The following is a 15,551-nucleotide window of genomic DNA, read 5'->3' on the forward strand; positions in this document are numbered from 1 at the left end:
TTGGGGAAGAGGCATGCACATTTGGACTTTACAGCCATGGGTCCCTTCAGACCCTTCAGATGGGTGAGGACCCATGGGTCTCCTCTGTGGGGTGTCCATTATGCTCCTGATAATGCCTCAGCTTCTGGTGGGGGATGGTGGCAGATGTGGGGTGGCCCCCTGCATTGGCATTCAGTGTTGGGTCCTTGTTCACCTGTGGCTGAGCTGAAAGACAGCTTCTGGATCCCTATACCATCCAAGCCAGGATCTCACTAGCTCAGGCTGGCCTGGAACTCAGGGTTCCCTGCCTTGGCGTCCATGCCAGGCCTTGGGTGTACTCCCTTACCTGTGCTGCCCTGGCCTCCCCCTGCTGACTGGCTGCAGCCGTGATTATCAGGTTGGGTTAGTGCCAAGCTGCGGGGAACTCCATGTCCTCAGGCTTAGGAGCAGGGGAGCATCCTGGACCAAGACCCATAGATACCCTCAGCTGGCAGGAGTGTGGCAGGGTGGAGGCAGAGACCACACCCCCAGTGCCCGTGGGAGGGAGAGGGGCGCAGCACAGGCTAGCCCCGAAGTGGGGAGCGACCTTGGGGACACCTGCAGGATTCCATGACAGGAAGTGTCCAGAGCAGGTTTCAGGAGGTCAGACACACCCCCACCTCCAAAACCAAGCCTCAAATGCAGGTTTCTCATGGTTCGGCTCTAGTGGAAGGTCCCACTCTGCCCTTCTGTTAGTGACCGTGACCTGGACAAGCCTGCAGTCCAGCTGTCTCGTGGTCAGCGGGCAGGCTGGAACGGACACCCAGGAGTGCCCACAAAAGGCAGATTTCAGAGGGGCTTAGCCCCATTCAAGGGGAAGATGGCTAGTGGCATCTCAGCCTCAGGGAGAGTGCCCTCAGGAGCTCTGAAGTGGCATGGTAACTGTGGCAACCAGGGGCAGGCTGGCCCAGGCGGGAACCCTGAAGGACCCCTAGCCTGATGTACCTTAGAGCTCTGGCCAGGAGCCTAGACAGTCTGCCACCTCAGCCAAGCTGGCTCAGAGGGAAGTCGGTCTTGGTGGCGTTTTTATTTGCTTGATGGATGGTTTTTCTTTAATGCTGGCTCTGCAAGGAGAATGAGGTTTTGGAGGGACAGCTGCGGCGGGCAGCGTGGATTCATTCATCAGGGCGAGTGTTCTCTGCAGGAGGCTGCCGTGCAGGATCTTGGGGGAATGCCCTACCTGCCCCCTGCCTGTAAGAACAGTGTTCCCAGCAGGGAGCCTCCTGGCTGCTGGAAGCCTTTGACCCCTGAGCCTTCGGGCCACACTCTGGACGACAACTGAGTCAGTTGAATTAGGGGACCTGGACAGCTGGGAGCTGCAGAAGGTTCTGGAGTGGTGGAAGTAGGGAATGTGAGCAATCTCTCGGACAATTGTAGAGTGCCTACTGTATGCAAGCCCTGAGGCACAAGAGTAACTGAACTGGTCTACCCTGGCCATCTCTGAATTCAGGTACTCAGTCCACAGGAAGATGAGCATGTGGGAAGGATAGGATGTGTGTTCTGGGTGGCAATGGTTCCCACAGCAACTGGGCACTGGGGTTTGAAGAAGAAAGAAAGAGTTGTGGAGGCCAGAAAGATTGCTCCGAGCTTAGTTCAGACTGCTTCCGTAGAGAACACAATTTTGGTTCCAAGCTGAGCAGCTTATATCCAGCTCCAATGGTCCCTGAGAGCACTGTTCTCACACTCACGGACACACACAAAACAAACAATTTAAGCCCAGCACTCTGGAGCCAGAGGCAGGTAGGTCTCTGCGAGTTCAAGGTCAGCCTGGTCTAATAAATAAGTTCCAGACCAGTCAGGGCTAGGTAATGAAATCCTGTCTACAAAGAATACTATTACTGCTGCTAATAATAACAAAAATATTTATCTACTTATTGGTTTTTCGAGGCAGGGTTTCTCCGTGTAGCCCTGGCTGTCCTGGAACTGGCTCTGTAGACCAGGCTGGCCTCCAACTCGGAGACCCACCTGCCTCTGCCTCCTTCCCCGAGTGCTAGGATCAAAGGCATATGCCACCACCGCCTGTCACTAACAAATATTTTAAAAGAGAATGAAAGCCAAGGAGATGGCTCAGTGGATAAAGACACTTGCTGCCAAGTCCGATGACCCCATTTTGATCCTCAAGGCCCACAGGGTGGAGAACAGATCCCCAAAAGCCGTCCTCAGGAGGGCTGTGGAACTCACCTTCCCCGACAAACACAAGACAGAAATACATGTGCTGGTTGGTTGGTTTGTTTTTTAAGTTTGTGATTCAAGATTGTTGCCAGGTCTGGACGAGAGATCAGCCTTACAGATTTCCGGCAGCCTCAGTTTCTCCCTGGCTGGCTAGAGGCTGCTCTGGGCGCTCCCGCCTGGCCTGGGCGGTGGAAGCATCACCCAACCCTGCCCAGCGGACCCAGGCAGCGGCCCAGCTCCTCCTTCCGTGGACGCCGGCGCCCGGGACCCACAGAGGGACTGGAGCGGGGCTGGCCTGGGTGTCCCCTCCTTCCCCCGAGATGGAGCGTGTGTGGACGCTGTGGCTCGGGCTGGCGCTGGGGTTCCCGGTGGTGAGCGCTCACCCTCAGCCCTGCGGGGTCCCCGCGCGCGCCGGGGGCTCCGTGCGCCTGGCCGCGCTCCTGCCCCGCGCGCCCGCCGCCCGCGCCCGCGTCCTGGCCGCTCTGGCCAGCCCTGCTCCTCGGCTGCCGAACAACCTGAGTCTGGAACTGGTGACGGTCGCGTCCCCCGAGCGGGACCCCGCGTCGCTGGCCCGGGGTCTGTGTCAGGTCCTGGCACCGCCCGGCGTGGTGGCCTCGATAGCCTTTCCCGAGGCACGGCCGGAGCTGCGGCTGCTGCAGTTCCTGGCGGCCGCCACCGAGACCCCGGTGCTGAGCGTCCTGCGGAGGGAGGCGCGCGCGCCCCTCGGAGCCCCGGTACGCGGGAGTGCGGGGTGGGGGAGGGCCTGGGGCGCGGGGAGGCGAGCCCCACACTTCTCCAACCCCGGGCCGGCGCTTTTCTCCCTGGGACGTGTGCCGCTCTCCTCTCCCCGGGCTTGGAGAGTGTGGGAAATCCTTTCAGGAGCTCAGCCAGCCTTTCCCTCCCTTCAGGCAACTCCCTTCCCACAGCTCTGTGGCGGCCTTGAGCCCTGGGGAGAGCAGGTCATCCCCACCTCCACATGTCCGTCCCCCGAGATGTCTTTTTGTTGTTGAGGAGGATGTTTCAAGACAGTTGCTCACTGTGTAGACCAGGCTAGCCCTGAGCACACAGAGATCTACCTGCCTCTGCCTTCCTAGTGCTGAAATTAAAGACATGTGTCATTACACCCTACTGGGTTGTTTCCTGATACGGGGGGGTCTCATGTATCTGCCGCTGGCCCTGGCCAACCCACCCTGGACCAAGGCAGGCCAGCAAAAGGGCCTCATCCAGAGATACCGACCTGCAGTCTGGCTCCCAGGTCCCTGGACACGGGTGACCTCATGTCCTCCTCTCAGGGACGCCCTAGCCCCTTAGGACTGTCAGTGACCCTGGTTCTCGGTAGGTCTGCTGGAAGCCTCCAGACCTAATCTGACAATGACCCCTGCCTGCTTCCTGGTCTGGGAACTGCGCCTGTGTGTGCTGCAGCCTTTGAGCCAGCCCTGACTCCTCTGGGCCTGGCCTGCTCCCCCCCCCCCCCCAGAGCTGTGGCACGCTCAGTACCGTGTCCCTGCCAGGCAGCACCCTATGGGGCTTAGGTGTCTTGGGCTGCTTTGTATTCCAAACACACAACACAACCTCCAGAGAACTTTCTGAATGTGCTGGGCACCAAAGGACTCCTGGGGAGGTGCGGTGGGACTAGGTCAAGACTGAAGGAGAGAGGGGGAGGGAAAGAGAGAGAGAGAGAGCAACGTGAAAGAACCAAAGGAGCTGGGGTTTGAAGAATGTCTAGGAGTTGATTTACCTGCAGAGACTTGGTAGTGTCGCTGGTAAAATGCTACATGCAAATAAAAGAAGACAAGGGAGGGCTCAAGGCTCATTTGGTACAGCACAAGTCCATCCTGCCCAAGTCCTGGACCCCATCCGAGCGCATCCTAAACAGGAAGCAGCTGTGCATGCTGGCCACCCCAGCACTCTGGAGGTAGAGGCAAGAGTATCACGAATTCAAGGCTGTCCAGCCTGAGCTATGCAAATCTCTCAAAAAATAAAAAAAGAGGGTACTGGGGAGCTACAGAAGGGCTTAGAACTGGGGTAAGCTGAAGGGGGGGCAAGATAATGCCCAGCTCTCAAGAGGCTCCCTTGACGGGGTTGGTGGATGGGCTGTGGATGCAAAGATGGACAGCCCTGACCGGACCACCCCTCCCCAGACCCCGTTCCATCTGCAGCTGGACTGGGCCAGCCCCCTGGAGACCATCCTGGACGTGCTGGTGTCCCTGCTACAGGCACATGCCTGGGAAGACATCGCTCTCGTCCTCTGCCGTGTCCGGGACCCTGCTGGCCTCGTGACACTGTGGACTAGCCGTGCTGGCCAGCCCCCAAAGTTTGTGCTGGACCTGGCCCGGCTGGACGGTGGGAATGGCAGCCTTCAGGCTGGCCTGGCCCTGCTGGGGCCTCCAGAGGGAAGGGAAGGCCCGGTGCCTGCGGCCGTCCTCCTCGGTTGCAGCGCTGCCCACGCTCGGGAGGTCCTAGAGGCCGCACCGCCAGGTACCCAGTGGCTGCTCGGCACACCACTCTCTGCGGAGGCACTGCCCACAGCTGGCCTGCCCCCTGGCGTGCTGGCGCTGGGAGAAACCGAGCGACCCTCCCTGGAAGCTGCCGTTCACGACACGGTGGAGCTGGTGGCTCGGGCACTCAGCCGCATGGCCCTTGTGCACCCAGAGCGCGCCCTGCTTCCAGATGGGGTCAACTGTGAGGCCCTGAAAACCGTGGGGTCCAAGTCGCCAGGGCGCACCTTGGCTGGGTGAGTGGGGCCCAGCCTGGGGGGAGGCCTCCAGACCCACAGCCTCACATTGTCCCCTGTGTGTCCGGGAATCCGAGGGCTGGGTGCCCCCGGAGGAACCTAGAAGACTGGATGGCTCTCCCCTCATCCCCAAGCCTAGCTCTCCCACGGGTTCCAGGCAGGTGCTTGCTGGGCGAGGGGCAGGTCTCTCAGAGTCAAGACAGTTCTGTTTTTGCTGTTGGTTTTTGAAGCAGAGTTTCTCTGTGTAGCCCCAGCTGTCCTCACTTTGAGGACCAGGCTGGCTTCGAAATCAGCGATCCTCCTGCCTCTGCCTCCCTGAGTGCTGGGATTAAAGGGGTGCGTCTCCTCGCTGGCTGACAGTTCTTGTCTGTATTCCACAGGTTCCTGAGCAACACGTCCTTCCAGGGCCACACCGGGGCTGTGCGGGTGGCAGGATCTTCTCAGGTGCTCGTGTCTCGGCATTTCAGGGTGTGGAGCCTGCGCCGGGACCCGCTGGGGGCCCCAGCCTGGGCAACGGTGGGCAGCTGGCGGGATGGACAGCTGGACTTCCAGCCGGGGGCGGCGGCCGGCCGAGTGCCGTCTCCGCCTGGTCCCCAAGCGCGGCCGAAGCTGCGGGTGGTGACCCTGGTGGAGCACCCGTTTGTATTCACCAGGGAATCCGACGAGGACGGGCAGTGCCCGGCTGGGCAGCTGTGCCTAGACCCGGGCACCAACCACTCGGCCAGGCTGGACGCGCTGTTCGCGGCGCTGGCCAACGGCTCGGCGCCCCGCCCGCTGCGGAGGTGCTGCTACGGCTACTGCATCGACCTGCTGGAGCGGCTGGCCGAGGACCTGGCCTTCGACTTCGAGCTGTATATTGTGGGCGACGGCAAGTATGGGGCCCTGCGTGACGGGCGCTGGACCGGCCTGGTGGGCGACCTGCTGGCCGGCCGGGCGCACATGGCGGTGACCAGCTTCAGCATCAACTCGGCTCGCTCGCGGGTGGTGGATTTCACCAGCCCCTTCTTCTCCACCAGCCTGGGCATCATGGTCCGCGCGCGGGACACGGCCTCGCCCATCGGGGCCTTCATGTGGCCCCTGCACTGGTCCATGTGGGTGGGCGTCTTCGCCGCCCTGCACCTCACGGCGCTCTTCCTCACCCTGTACGAGTGGCGGAGCCCCTACGGGCTCACGCCGCGCGGCCGCAACCGCGGCACGGTCTTCTCCTACTCCTCCGCGCTCAACCTGTGCTACGCCATCCTCTTCGGGCGCACGGTCTCCAGCAAGACCCCCAAGTGCCCCACCGGGCGCTTCCTCATGAACCTCTGGGCCATCTTCTGTCTCCTGGTGCTGTCCAGCTACACGGCCAACCTGGCGGCCGTCATGGTGGGCGACAAGACCTTCGAGGAGCTGTCTGGGATCCACGACCCCAAGGTGGGGGCTGGGAGAGCTCAGGCGCAGGGCCATGGGGGGGGGGGGGGGGGGGCGGGGGGCGGGGGGGGGGGGGGGGGGCGCTGGCTCAGGGCCGCGGGCGGGGTGGGGTGCGCTGGCTCAGGCTAGGGTGGCGTCCTGCGCGCTCCCTTCTCCAAAGGCTCCTACGCTAAAGCGTGGTGCTGGGAGCAGAAACCGGGCCTAGGCATGCTGGGCGCCCCGAGCGCCTCACGGGGGAAGCCGCGGCCCAGCCTCAGTCCTGACCTCGCCTCCATTTCTGAGGAACTCCCTCGGCAGTCAAGGCTGCCACCCCACTGTGTGGTAAGGCCGGGGTCTGCCGGCCCTGCCTCCCTGGTGCTGGGGTGACCGCGCACCGCCACAGCCCTGCCTCCCGCTGCAGGGGCGACAGGCGCGCGTCTGGGCTCCCCAACTATCAGCTTTCAGGACTGCGGAGCACCAGCCCCTTAGGAGGTGTCCCGCTGGCCCGCAGGCTGGGTGCTGCCCGCTGCTCTGGCCCCTGGGCGGTTGCCCGGGAGGCGGGCTGCGGGCGCGAGCGGGCGCCGCGGCGTCGGTGCGCGGTCCCCGCCGCTGAGCGCCGCCTCCCCGCAGCTGCACCACCCCTCCCAAGGCTTCCGCTTCGGCACGGTGTGGGAGAGCAGCGCCGAGGCCTACATCAAGGCCAGCTTCCCCGAGATGCACGCGCACATGCGGCGCCACAGCGCGCCCACCACGCCGCACGGGGTGGCCATGCTCACGTGAGTGCGCGCGGCGGCGGTGGGGGGGGCCCGGGCGCTCCGGCCCCGCTGACCGCCCGCCCGCCCGGCCCCGCAGGAGCGAGCCGCCCAAGCTCAACGCCTTCATCATGGACAAGTCGCTGCTGGACTATGAGGTGTCCATCGACGCGGACTGCCGGCTGCTCACCGTGGGCAAGCCGTTCGCCATCGAGGGTGCGCGCGCGCGGTGGGGTCTGGGGGGAGCGTGGGGGTCCCCGCGGGTGAGGGGGCGAGTGCGCGGGGCGGGGGGGCCCCGCCAGTGCAGCGGGCCGCTCGCCCTCCGCAGGCTACGGCATAGGGCTGCCCCAGAACTCGCCGCTCACCTCCAACCTGTCCGAGTTCATTAGCCGGTACAAGTCCTCAGGCTTCATCGACCTGCTCCACGACAAGTGGTACAAGATGGTGCCGTGCGGGAAGCGGGCGTTCGCCGTGACGGAGGTGAGCGGGGGCGGGCGCGGGCGGCAGGGGCGCGACCACCCCGGGCACGGCCTGACGCCGCTACTTCGCAGACGCTGCAGATGGGCGTAGACCACTTCTCGGGGCTCTTCGTGCTGCTGTGCCTCGGGCTGGGCAGCGCGCTCCTCAGCTCGCTGGGCGAGCACGTCTTCTTCCGCCTGGTGCTGCCGCGCATCCGCCGGGGCCACAGGCTGCAGTACTGGCTGCACACGAGCCAGGTGAGGCGGCGGGCTGCGGCGGGGGGCGGGCGGGCGCCCCCGAGCACCGCGAGACACATGTCTGCGCCCCCAGAAGATCCACCGGGCCCTCAACACCGAGCCGCTCGCGGGGCCGCAGGAGGGAGCGGAGGAGCGCAGGTGAGCAGCGGCCGGGGGCGGGGGGCTGGCAAGGGGCCGGGAGGGGGCTGGTAAGGGGCCGGCACTCACTGCCCCTCTGTCCCAGCGGCCCGGAGGAGCAGCCCCGAGCGGCCGAGGGCGCAGCGCGCTGGCGGAGGGCGCGGCGGGCGCTGGAGCGGGAGCGGCGCGTGCGCTTCGGGCCGCAGCCGGGCGAGGCGGGCCCCCCGCTCTGCCCCAACGGGCCGGGGCCGCAGGCCGAGCTGCGGGAGCTGGAGCGGCGCATCGAGGCGGCGCGGGAGAGGCTGCGCGACGCGCTGCTGCGGCGCGGGGAGCTGCGGGCCCGGCTGGGCGACGGGGCGCGCCTCCGGCCGCTGCGCTTGCTGCGGGCGCCGCCCGCGGGGAGCTGAGAGCCACAGGCCGCGCTGTCCACGACAGTTTATTCTATATACAAACACGACTCTGTACACTGCAATTAAATAGCGTGGACCGTGCGCCCCGCGTCCTGAGCCAGCTGCGTCCGGGCGCGGCGCTCGGCCCCGTGCGGGCGCCGTGTGAAGGCACTGGGGAGCACCAGGCGGCCGGGCCTCGCCCGCCGCCCGCCCCGGCCGCCTCCAGAACCTCGGCCGCCGGCCCCCTCCCTGCAGACCACAGCTCGCCCCGGCCCCGCCGCGGTTCCGCCGGGAGCCAGGCTCGACGTGGCTCAGGACCCCGCGGGCGCGGGCGCGTCCTCGGGAGGGGGCCCGGGGTCGGGGCGCGCGCTGTCGGGGGCGCCGGGGGCCGCCGGCCGCCGCTCCAGCAGGGAGGCGCTCAGCCCCGACAGGAAGGACGCGTCCGAGATGATGGCGGCCGTCTCGGCCACCCAGCCCAGGTCGCTGCCGGACACCGCGGCGGCCGCGCCCAGCGAGCCGGGCCCGGGGGTCCCGCCGGCGGGCGCGGAGCCGGGGCCCAGCGCGAGGGGCGGGCCGGGCTCGGGGGCCGTGGGGGAGCCGGAGTTGTTGTTCAGGTCGTCGGGCAGCGCCGTGGGGGTCCCGGGGCCCAGCGGCGGCGGCTGCAGCAGCATCTCCTGGATGCGGATCTGCTGCAGGATGGCGGGCAGCTCGTAGTGGTGGAAGAAATAGATCATGGAATGCTGTGGGCGGCAGGGGCGGAGGGCCCCCGGTCAGGCCCGAGACAGCAGCCAGGCCGGCCCTCCCCCCCCCCACCGCTCCCCCGGGGACAGCGGGTCGGGGGGGTCAGGGCGGCCTCACCTGGATGAAGAGCCACGAGGTGACCAGGGCCAGGCTGCTGTACTGCCCGTTGAAGCGGTAGTGGTAGGCGTAGAAGGCGAAGTGGTACAGGTAGAAGAACCTGCGCGGAGAAGCCACCCTGCCACACGGCCCGCCCCGGCCCACCCGGGCGTGGACCCCGCCCCTCGCCTGGCCCCGCCTCTCCTCATCCCCGCCCCTCGCCGACCCCGCCCTCGCCCGGCCACGCTCCCCGCCCCTCCTCCCCACCTCAGCCAGTGCCTCTTGCTGGTGTTGGTGTGGCAGCAGATGGCGTCGTACTGGTCGGCCAGCCACACGATGAGGATGATGTAGAAGGCCGTGGTGGTGTCATTGAAGAACTCGGACATGATGGCTTCCATCCCTGCGGGGACACGCGGGGTTGGCGCGGGCGGGACGGGGCGGGGGCGGGGGCGCAGTGGGGGTCCTCACCGACGAGGGCCAGGATGACGGTCAGCAGGGGCGCTGCGGGGAAGGCGATGGCCATGTTCATCTCCAGCATCTGCAGCAGGTCCACTGCGGGCACAGGGCGGCCGCCCGTGAGGGCCTGGGGAGAGCCCACCCCACCCCCGGCCGGCCGGGACTCACCGATGAAGACGAAGATCTGGTGGTGCGAGTAGCGCAGCAACATGGACACGCTGAGGGTCTGCGGGCGGACGGGGCAGGTCAGGGCGGGGCCCGGGAGCCGCCCGAAGGCCCCGCCCGGGCCGGCCACTCCCCTTCACTCACGAAGATGACCATGATGACGAAGGCCGCCAGGTAGGAGGTGCGCGCCATCCACATGCTGACAAAGCGGTAGTGCTCCCCGGACACCACGTTCCGCAGGAAGCCTGCGGGAGGGAGCCATGAGCGCCCAGGTTCCCCCCTCCCCTTCCCCCCCCTCCCCTCCCCGGGCCGCACCCTTGTTCTCCTCATTCTCCGCCAGGCCCTTCACGCTGGACATGAGGATGTCGTCGTAGCCCAGGAACTCATCCAGCAGCAGGCGGCTGAAGCGGTCCCCGAAGCACTGGTCCCGCGTGGGGTCTGACAACGGAGGGCAGTCAATATGGGTCACTCTAGTGAGAGCTGTGTAACCTCGGCCTCTTTAAAACCCGCAAAAATGTTACGGAAAGACGCTCCCATTTTAATCTCAGGTGCGGGGATCTGAGGCTGCTTCACAGCAGCGGCTGTGGTTTGCCTCTTGGTTGAGCGAGGCGTGGTTTCTGAGGAATAAATGCCAGAACCCCTGGGTGCAGTTTGTCAAGTAGTATTGTGGGGGGAAATGGAATAAGAAATTAGATATCCTGACTGACAGTGACAGTCAAACTCACCCTAAGGAACTTGACGCCCCTAATCAGCAGGAAGTAGTTTAATGATAATCCACCCCTCTCTCTCCTATTGAGTGTGAGGGGGTGATGGGTACAAGAGAAAAATGGAAGCCAGAGTAGTAAAGTACCTGACTGCCGGGCACGGGGCCAGGAAGCCTATGCAGCCGGCCTGTTCTTAGCCCCAGACCACCAGGGTGCCCGGGCTGCCTCACCTAGGGTGACCACCATGACCGGAATGCTCAGGCGCTGGCGCGTGGCCTGTGACAGCCTCAGGAAGCCGTATTCCAGCGAGTACTCCACGATGTACTCATCCTGTGGCCACACTGCAGACAGGGGCAGAGTGGTCAGCTGGTCCCCCCCTCGGCATGGCCTCGCCCCCCCTCCCTACCTGGGCGGCACACCTTTTGTTGGTGTCTCCGGGAAAGGGAAGTCCTGGCTGTCGTTCAGGGCATCGGCGCCACCTGGTGGCTCGAACACTTTGGGCTCAATGTCCAGCTCGAACTGCAGGCAGAGAAGCAAGCTGTCAGTGAGACCCAGGGGGCGTGTGACCCCAGCCTGGGTGCCCAGCACCCGCTCACCTTGATGGAGCTGTTGGTGAACATCTCCACGGTCAGTTCCTCCTCCAGCTCCAGGCCCCCTGGCTCCAGCTCCAGGCCACTTAGGCCCCCATCACAGAACTGCAGGATCACGGGTGCCCGGCTGGAGTTGTGGCGCACCTCTACCCGCAGGACGCCCTCACGCGGCCACCGATCTCGAACATGCTCCAAGCAATTGATGGGTGACCGGGAGAAGACAATGTGTATGTAGGCCAGCACAAAAAGCACAAACAGGGCCTGGGGGCGGGGTGGGGGCAGTCAGCAGGGTGGAGGGACTCTCCCTTCCCAGCCAGGGGAGGGTCTGGCTGCCTGCGCCTCCTTGGGAGGTAGCCGGCCTAGGGTCCTCTCTGCAAGGGTTCCCTGTACCGCTGCCCTCCTGCAGTCTCAGGCCCACCAGGTGCTTCAACTCAAGGCTGCCTTTGGGGACCCCGGCCTCACTGCAGCTCACTGACGGAGCCCCTGACCTCACCGGCTAAGAATAGCTACTGTCCCCAGCGAGGCACCCTCTGCCCTGCTCCTGGGACTGGCAGGAGTCACAAGGACACAGCTGACCTGCCCTGGTGGGGCCCAGGCACCTCGGCAGGACCAGGCTACCCTGCCTGGAAAAGCCAATGGCTGCTTGTGCTGGTGACCCTGCACCCCGGAGCCCCTGGGCGTGCTGGGAACATGGGTGGTTCACCCCTGGGGTAGCCCCTGGCATGGAAAGAGTGGAGGGCAAGAGCTCCACTCAACACCCTGTGGGGTTCAGGGTGCCCTGCTGGGACTGACCCCGCTACAGATGTTCAAGTACGTTTAAGAAAGGAAAAAAAAAATACACGGGCCGTCAAGACGGCTCACTGGGTAAAGGGGCTTGCCACTAAGCCTGACAACCTGGGTTTGATCCCCAGGATGGACACATAAGCTGGAAGAAGCAATCTGACAGCAGAAGCTGTCCTCTGACCTTTCCACACACACACAGCGGGGCGTGTACTCCCATATATATACACATTCACACACAGAATAAACAAAATGCTTTTTTTCCCCTTTGAGACAGGGTTTCTCTGTGAAGCTTTGGCTGTCCTGGACTCACACTGTAGACCAGGCTGGCCTCGAACTCAGAGATCCACCTGGTTTTGCCTCCCTGAATGCTGGGATTAAAGGCGTGCGTCATTACAGGTTATTTAATATTACTTATTAACCTCAAATACCCCTACTCTGGAGGAGAGTGGCTCAAGGGGTCCCAGCCCCTGAGAACTCCTCCTCCCTTTCCCTACTCAGTGTGGGGGTGAGTTCGGTCCTTAACTCAGTAGTTCTCAACCCGTGGGTCCCAACCCCTTTCATGTGAGGGGGTCACCTGAGACCACGGGAAGACACAGAAATTTCCATTACAATTCATGACATGATGGTAGCGAAATCAGCTACAAGGTAGCAACAAAAATGTTGTGGTTGGGGTCACCACAACATGAGACACTGTAGCAAAGGGTCACAGCCAAGGCAGAGAACCGCTGTCAGGTCGGGGCCAGGGGTGTGCTCAGCACCTGCTGCAAACCTCAGGGTGGCTCATGGGAAGACACGGATTTTACCTTACAATTCATGACAGTAGCGAAATTACAGTTACAAAGTAGCAACAAAACTGTTGTGGTTGGGGTCACCACAACAGGAGGGACTGTAGCAAATGGTCACAGCCTCAGGAGGGCTGAGAACGGCTGCTCTAACCCATGTCGGTGCGGGCCAGGGCTGCTGCTGTCACCTGCTGCAAACCCAGGATGTCTCACGTGGGCTGAGGGGGACCCCGGCACTCTATGGAGCGGTCTAGCCCACTTCCTCTCTGGCCCCACACACCGTAGCTCCCCACCACATACTTGCTGGCCAGCACAGGTCCTGGCAGTCTGCAGGCCCATGATAACCAGGACCCTGGTGCTGACAAGGTGCTGGCTGCCCAACAGGGGGTAGAGGGAAGGGATCATCAGGGCCAGGATGATGCCCTGCAGACCTAAAGTGTGCTTTCAACAAGGGATGACGAGACTGGACTCCCAGACCAGGCTCCTGAGGGAGCAGCCGCAGCAGGCACAACAGCACCCTCCCCACCCCACTCCACAGCCTGCTGCCCAGGTGACCTCTGCTGTCTGGTGACACAGCTTGCTCACGACTAGTGACCGGGGAGGATGCAGAGCAGGCTTGGAAGGCCTGAGACCAGGCCAGTCTGGAGCTAGACATACCTGAAGCCAACACCCACCCCTGTGAGCTGGGAGGCTCCCCCTGGGCAAGAAATGGATTTCTGTTATCAGGTGTAGTGAAGGCTGACCACCCCAGGCTAAGACCGGAGCAGCCACTCCTGCCAGTCAAGGCCAAGAGCAGGGAGGAGGGCTGTGTCCCCAGGCTCTCCCTCTACCCATTGGGCATCTAGAATCAGAGGGAGGTGGTCACTGGACAAGAGGACGTACCCTAGGTCCTGTCCCCAGTATGGCTGCTTTGGCTGGTCCACAAGTCCCCAGATGTTACCCAGCATCCCGCTCAAGCCCTAGGGCACTGCTCTCATCTGCCCACTAGCTGGCACAGACTCAGGGCTTGGTCACTCTGGCCTGGTGGGGGCTGCTTGAAATCAACACCTGCAGACACCTCAATGCCACGACCTCGGGTTCTCAGGTCACCCTGTACCCGGCAGGGGTGTCTCACTGTCACCTGAGCGATTGGAAGACATGCCTGCAGTGGCTGCAGATACTACCCTCAGCCAGATCCCCACCCACCCGAGAGTGCCACACAGCACCCTCTGTGGGAAGCTCTCCACTCAGCGCAGGGACCTAGCTGGTGCCACCATTCCTCCTTGCTCTCTGACACCCGCCCCCATCTTGGGGTCTAAAGAACCAGGTTGTGACAACCCTCTACCACGTGGTCGCCCACTTGCTGGTTTCTTAGTCCAGGCACCTGGGGACTCACACTCTAGGTCTATCTAGTTTCAATCCTTGAGGCTGCGAAGCCCGCAGAGGGGACACCAAATCCAGCAGTTCTTCCCCAGGCTTCTGTAGGAGCGGACACGCAGGAGGGGGTGGGGACAGGGTGCACGGTGCTCCAGTCATAGCAGGGCTTGGCTGTCAGGCACAGCCCCTCTAGGAAGGTTGGGCGGAAGCTGTGCAGGCAGGATGAGCAGGAAACACAGCATAAAGGCTCCCCAAAACCTCAGCAGCCCCAGAACCCAGCTGCTGTATGGCCTGTTTGTCCCGATTAAGAAAGGGCACTGGGGTCAACTGTCATCCAGCACATCCCTGTGTTTGATCAGACATCTGGCTCCCACAGCCGAGGGCGGCCACTCGAGACTCTAAGGGTGTGGAAGGCAGAAGGAGCACTGGCTCCTCTGCAGACCACAGACTGGAGACTGAGAGGACCCCCACATCTGTCATGCGCTCATGCCTGAGATACCTCTACGAAACCCTTAAAACCGTCAGCTTTGGGACAGTCCGAGGAGCCAGTCCCAATTCACCCACGCCATGGGAAAAGGCAATGTCTCCAACATCAGCACACCTGCTACCCTGCCACACCCCAACACCAGATGGCAGCCAGCTCCTGAGAGAGCTGTCATGGGCAAGAATCCCAGCGAGAGACAGTCTGGTGCCCATTCCTCTGGAGCAGCCTTTGTGACTGAGAACCCAGCGCCTCCCAGGAGCACAACAGCCAGGGCAGGTGCTGGCTATGGGAGCTTCTCAAAGACTTATGCAGGCATGAGGACCCTGGCCAACCTGGGCACTGGCTATGACTTTGTGGCTAACCCTAGTGAGGTGACCTTACCAAAGAGCCACAAAAGGCCTGGCAAGAGTCTGAGAACCATGAAGTGACAGAGATGGGCTTAGAGAACTGTCTGCAGGTGAGGCTCAGGGTACGGTGGTGTAGGAGTGACTAGGAGGGACTCTCCTCAGATGAGAACCAGGGTGGGTTGGGAATGACAGGTGGGGGTGGGCCTCTGCTACAGGAGACTGTCTACATTGGAGCCTCAGGATGGGATGGAAGCGACCATAGTGTTTGCAGTGGAGGTGCGGGGTAAAATGGGAGTGACAGGTAGGAGGGTGGACCTGGAGTCCAAGATACTGTCCCAGGAGGATCCTGGGCTCTGGTCTTCGGTGGAGAATTACGGGGCCTAGGCTCCCAGGCTGCAGAGTCAGAGGTCAAAGGACAGGAGGCGGGGCCTGAGAGTTGAGGAAGTGGGGACCAGAGGGTGCCATCTGTGAGATTGGCATCAGGGTACGCGGGCGTCAGGGACCAAGTGGTGAAGCTGTGGGAGTGGGTAGGAGGATGACAGCTGGGGTCAGAGGTCAGGGGTCAGAGGTCACCTTGAGCAGAACGAAGAACTCAAAAAGGCGGCGGAAGGCGGGTGGGAAAAGGCGCGAGTAGGTGACGGCCATCTTGAAGAACAGCGCGTGGAAGAGCCGGTCGCGCACGTTGATGAGCGGGTTAGGGTTGAGGTTGGGGCCGCGCGGGCCGCGCACGGGCGCCGCGCCGCCGCCGCCGCCCCCGTTG

The 15,551-nt window shown here is 63.4% G+C and overlaps 2 protein-coding genes across 2 annotated transcripts in view; one reads left to right on the forward strand and one right to left on the reverse strand.

Annotated features, from left to right (window-relative positions):
- The first annotated feature begins 2,494 nt into the window (after positions 1 to 2,494).
- Positions 2,495 to 8,345, forward strand: Grin3b (glutamate ionotropic receptor NMDA type subunit 3B). The gene is made up of 9 exons (XM_055607773.1): positions 2,495 to 2,924; positions 4,332 to 4,924; positions 5,305 to 6,337; positions 6,944 to 7,089; positions 7,166 to 7,281; positions 7,394 to 7,545; positions 7,617 to 7,781; positions 7,855 to 7,919; positions 8,005 to 8,345. The coding sequence occupies exons 1-9, from the start codon at positions 2,511 to 2,513 to the stop codon at positions 8,303 to 8,305; spliced, it is 2,985 nt and encodes a 994-aa protein (XP_055463748.1). The 5' UTR covers positions 2,495 to 2,510; the 3' UTR covers positions 8,306 to 8,345.
- Positions 8,319 to 15,551, reverse strand: part of Tmem259 (transmembrane protein 259) — a 7,850-nt gene continuing 617 nt past the window's right edge. The window contains exons 2-12 of the mRNA XM_055607655.1: positions 15,365 to 15,550; positions 11,046 to 11,300; positions 10,869 to 10,968; positions 10,680 to 10,790; positions 10,061 to 10,183; positions 9,890 to 9,990; positions 9,749 to 9,806; positions 9,593 to 9,676; positions 9,392 to 9,524; positions 9,146 to 9,245; positions 8,319 to 9,027 (exon numbers count right to left, since the gene is read on the reverse strand). Of these exons, the coding sequence (XP_055463630.1) occupies positions 8,599 to 9,027; positions 9,146 to 9,245; positions 9,392 to 9,524; positions 9,593 to 9,676; positions 9,749 to 9,806; positions 9,890 to 9,990; positions 10,061 to 10,183; positions 10,680 to 10,790; positions 10,869 to 10,968; positions 11,046 to 11,300; positions 15,365 to 15,550 (1,680 nt within the window). The 3' untranslated portion in view covers positions 8,319 to 8,598. The remainder of the gene's footprint in view (positions 9,028 to 9,145; positions 9,246 to 9,391; positions 9,525 to 9,592; positions 9,677 to 9,748; positions 9,807 to 9,889; positions 9,991 to 10,060; positions 10,184 to 10,679; positions 10,791 to 10,868; positions 10,969 to 11,045; positions 11,301 to 15,364; position 15,551) is intronic.

Source organism: Psammomys obesus, unplaced genomic scaffold (genome assembly GCF_907164565.1).
Source record: "Psammomys obesus unplaced genomic scaffold, mPsaObe1.curated_primary_1811, whole genome shotgun sequence".
In the NCBI taxonomy this organism is placed as follows: domain Eukaryota; kingdom Metazoa; phylum Chordata; class Mammalia; order Rodentia; family Muridae; genus Psammomys; species Psammomys obesus.